At 39.8% G+C, this 4,527-nt stretch overlaps 1 protein-coding gene across 1 annotated transcript in view; it reads left to right on the top strand.

Moving 5' to 3' along the window:
* Positions 1-3,070, top strand: part of LOC107582965 (ovarian cancer G-protein coupled receptor 1-like) — a 3,692-nt gene extending 622 nt beyond the window's left edge. Inside the window, exon 2 of the mRNA XM_016268988.1 lies at positions 1,944-3,070. Within this exon, the coding sequence (XP_016124474.1) occupies positions 2,033-3,070 (1,038 nt within the window). The 5' untranslated portion in view covers positions 1,944-2,032. The remainder of the gene's footprint in view (positions 1-1,943) is intronic.
* Positions 3,071-4,527: the final 1,457 nt, after the last annotated feature.

The following is a 4,527-nucleotide window of genomic DNA, read 5'->3' as shown; positions in this document are numbered from 1 at the left end:
GACAGGAATGCAATTAACATTTCTAATAGGCTACGTTTAAAATCAGTTATAACGAAAATTATAATCATTGTGGTATTTTGCCAAAATATGGTTACCATGCTATTCGTGTAGTAAACTAGGCAATTAAATGATGCCGATTAATATTTTACAGCTTTCCAACAGCTATTTGTGAAGCACTTTTGCAATAATTATAGCGTATCAGCCAGACCATTTCTCATGTACGTACTACAAGTGAGAATCTGCTAATTGCACTTCAGTCAAACATCTGTGAAATTATTCAGACACATTTATTAAGCTGTGCTACCAATGACTGTTACAATTATATAATGTGATCATAGGCTACCTACTCCAAATGGTGTAATGAATTGCGCAAAATAGAGCAATACTACATTAATAATAAAAACGAATATTACCGACTAATACTATTTTTTTTTCTGTTTTACAACATGTTTTACATGTCAAACTTTTGTCAAAATGCAACCGGTGGGATTACAGTAGGCTACATGGCTTTAATAGGTTTCACGTCGAAATTAAGCGTGCCAGCTAGAGAGAGGCACGTTCAAGCACAAGTTCGACCACATTTGCGGTCAGAGAAGCGTTATTAGGTTTATGTTATGGCAATCAATCCCTAATAATCGACCTGAATTAGGCTAAACATGCTCAGCTGTTTTTCTTTCTTTGTTTTGTTTCATAATTTCATTTATGCAAGAATTGGGTGGCAGAAAATAAACAATCTAATCTAGAACTTTTCTATTTCTGCTGTGTAACAATAAAAGTGTGTGTGTGTGTGTAGATAGATATAGATTTGACTTTGAATTCTGATTGGATAAAATGGTTTGAAGCAGAGATTCACATCTCATCACATTATTCTGTCCAAACCATTTTTGGTTCTGAACAGGAAGTGAACTGCTTGTGTTATCATATACAGTATAGGACTTCATCAAAGTTTCATAGAGGAAAACGGCTCCATAGTTTGCTTGGGAAATGTCAATTCTCTATAGGTAAGTCTCTCTGTAAGGTAGCTGAAGCTCCATATAGAATATAAAAGACAAAATCAGAAGGGACTTCCGAGAACAGAAAAAAAATTCTACTCAAAACAGTTTTCCCATATTGAGACTGTGGTCTGGTTAATACTGCTGTACTTACACAGACGCTGTTTAGCATGTCTGAGCAGTATTATTGAAGGTGTGGTGTATTGCTCCGATGCAGGGACACATTCTTAAGCATTTAATGGATTGGTGATGAAACATGTTGTTCACGCTGCTTTATTGGTCTCTTTTGTTATGTTCCACAGTAGTCACTGCAGTCAAGGTCTCAATCCCACTATATCTAACACCTTTCATCAGCCAGACATTCTGCGAACCAGGCCACGGTCAGATTGAAAAGGGCAACGTAGGTTACTCAAATCCATGACATGAATTAGGATTTATATATATGTTTAAGATGCTTTAATTGCATTACACAGGCTCTTCTCAACAAAGAAAACACCTACAGTACGCAGACGTCAAAGCCAAGTGGAAAAGACAAATTGTGTAGCTGGATTCGTCATATGGCATATTGTGAAAGTAGTAGATGAGTTTCACACTTCCTTCAACACTTTAATACCACTTCCTGTATATTTAGAATAGTTTAGAGGTTGAAGGACACAGCCCACACACAAAATGTTTGTCACTCAGCTGCCATCTTGATAACATCCCCAGAAAACTATTTTCAGAAGTGCAGAAGTACAACTTCTTTCTGCTTGAACTGAGAAAAACCCAAATCCGTTTGACAAGTATTTACTGAAAGCCATCAAAAGTTACCTTCACTGATGAACTCAACTTTCCCATGACGTCCAATACGTACATCAGAATTTGTAGCTTATCAAGGTATTTTCTGGGTTGTATGAATACTGTAGTGGTATTTGGACACACTAATTATGCTATTTTGTTTGCTTCCCATAGAATCCATGGAATGTTATCTGGAGACCTCTGTTGATTACAAACTTACCTACACTTGTTGAATAAGACTCTGCGAACATGAGGTTAGAAAGATGAACATGTCTGAGGAGCAAATAAACTGCACTATAAGCCACGAGATTCACCAGTACCTGTTTTCGGGTGCGTACATCCTTGTCCTGCTAGTGGGTCTTCCCGCCAACGCTTACTCACTCTACCATGCCTGGCTCCAACTGAAAGCCCGCAATGAGCTGGGGGTCTACTTGCTAAACTTGACCATATCTGATCTGCTGTACCTGGCCTCCCTGCCCCTTTGGCTCCAGTATATCTTCCAAGGGGACAACTGGAGCGGCTCGGAGTGGCTCTGTCAACTGTGTGGTTTCCTGCTCTACGAGAACATCTACGTCAGCATTGGTTTTCTGTGTTGTATCTCCATTGACCGTTACCTGGCGGTGGTCTACCCTTTCCGCTTCTCGGCTTTCCGAACGGTACGAGCAGCAGCGCTGGTCAGTACGGTGGTCTGGCTCAAAGAGCTTGCCGTAGGAGTGGTGTTCTTCCGGCACAAGGAGCTCAGCAGGGACAAGCACAACCAATCTGTGTGCTTTGAGCACTATCCCATGAAGACATGGGAGTACCCAATAAACTACTACCGCTTTTACATAGGTTTCCTGTTCCCTTTAGGAATCCTCTCCGTGTCGTACTTTAGAGTTCTCCGAGCAGTGGGCAAGAGTGCAGGCACGCAGACATCCCAGAAAACTCGCATCAAGTACCTTGTGACCAGCACTATCGTCATCTTCCTGGTTTGTTTTTCACCATACCACGTCTTCCTGCTGGTACGCACCATATTGGAGCGGGACTGCGACTTCATTGAGAACATTTTCAACTACTACCATTTCTCTCTGTTGCTTACTAGTTTTAACTGCGTGGCCGATCCGGCGCTCTACTGTTTTATCAGTGAGAGTGCCCAAAAGGGCATCCAGAAGGCTCAGGAAGCTTGTACTCGGGTCTTATGCTGTTGCTCAAAAAGCCATGGAAGGTTCAACACGCACTCTACTGAGCTTGCAGTCACCAATGATAATGTTACAGGTACCTCAGTGGTAACACGCTTGCAGCAGGTCAAAACCGATGTTTAAACATTTTTGTTGTATTAGTTATCTATACAATGGACATCATACCGTTTAGCCACAGGCTCCTCAGATGTACTGCTGCTGCATACTGTTTTTAATTTTGCATGGGTTAGAACATTAACCTACTTTGTCAGAGTCAGTCCTGTATTTTGTTCTAAAATTAAACTGCAATATTTCATGGTTTTGGTAAGCTTGCAGTCACCAATGATAATGTTACAGGTACCTCAGTGGTAACACTCTTGCAGCAGGTCAAAACTGACGTTTAAACATTTTTGTTGTATTAGTTATCTATACAATGGACATCATACCGTTTAGCCACAGGCTCCTCAGATGTACTGCTGCTGCATACTGTTTTTCATTTTGCATGGGTTAGAACATTAACCTACTTTGTCAGAGTCAGTCCTGTATTTTGTTCTAAAATTAAACTGCAATATTTCATGGTTTTGGTAAGCTAACATGCTACTGTGATGTGGTGTAATTCTAAGGGATTGCTACCTTTATAATCACCAGTGGTTGACATTTGAGGTTTTAGGAACCGATGAGCTAAAGAAGTCCCTTTAGCTACAGTACATGTGCATGTAACAGTTAAAACTGTCCAAAACTAAAACCAATTCTGCTTTCAAACCTAATTGGTTATAGTTCCTTTAATACTGTACTTCACCCAAAAATCACAATTCCATCATCATTTACTCACTATAATGGTTACGGCCTGTTGTTATCACTGCAAATCTCTTGTTGCAGACGCAAACTTCTAATGTCAGATTTAACTATGAAGCGTGAGAACCAGTGGCGTTTGGTTCATTGATGTCAAACCAGGTACAATACAAATTGATTAAAATGTATGCATGCTTAATTTGATATGCAGGGAGGGGAAGATTATCATTAAATATATAAATTGTGGTTGTATGGCTTTAGACGTTTCATGGACCAATGTGATGATACTTTTATGTTCTTTTTGGTGTTTAACAGTTCCTGCTTACAATAGGCTCTTATTTTATGAAAAATAACAGCATGGAGTTTGGTATTCCACGATAGAAAATTAGTCATTCAGGTTTGGAACATCGTGAAGGTGGGTAAATGATAACAGAATTTTCATTTTGGGGTGAACCTTTCCTCTAAGGAAACAATATCAATGAAGCTGTATATTTGTTTGCCTACTCACCTTTTCCATGGTTAGACATGGAGCACACAGACAGTTAACAAGCAGAAAAAGGTACGCAGTGTGGGTGTGAAGGGTCAACCACCTCCAAACAGACCATTTTAACCTGGACAGCTTCCCAGTGTGATTTCATATCCTGGGAAAATAGATGAGGAAGAAGTGATTGATGGTTGCTTCCAGAAATCATGTATCTTCTGTTTGCTCAAACCGCTGAGGTAAAAGGTAATGAGTGTTTGGTGCAGTGTTTATATTTTTAGATGATGGAAGTGATCACAGCTAATACAAGGAGTTTAAATGAATGACC

This window comes from Sinocyclocheilus grahami, unplaced genomic scaffold, assembly GCF_001515645.1.
Source record: "Sinocyclocheilus grahami isolate Dianchi unplaced genomic scaffold, SAMN03320097.WGS_v1.1 scaffold48.1, whole genome shotgun sequence".
In the NCBI taxonomy this organism is placed as follows: domain Eukaryota; kingdom Metazoa; phylum Chordata; class Actinopteri; order Cypriniformes; family Cyprinidae; genus Sinocyclocheilus; species Sinocyclocheilus grahami.
This window is presented reverse-complemented; position numbering and strand designations above follow the sequence as displayed.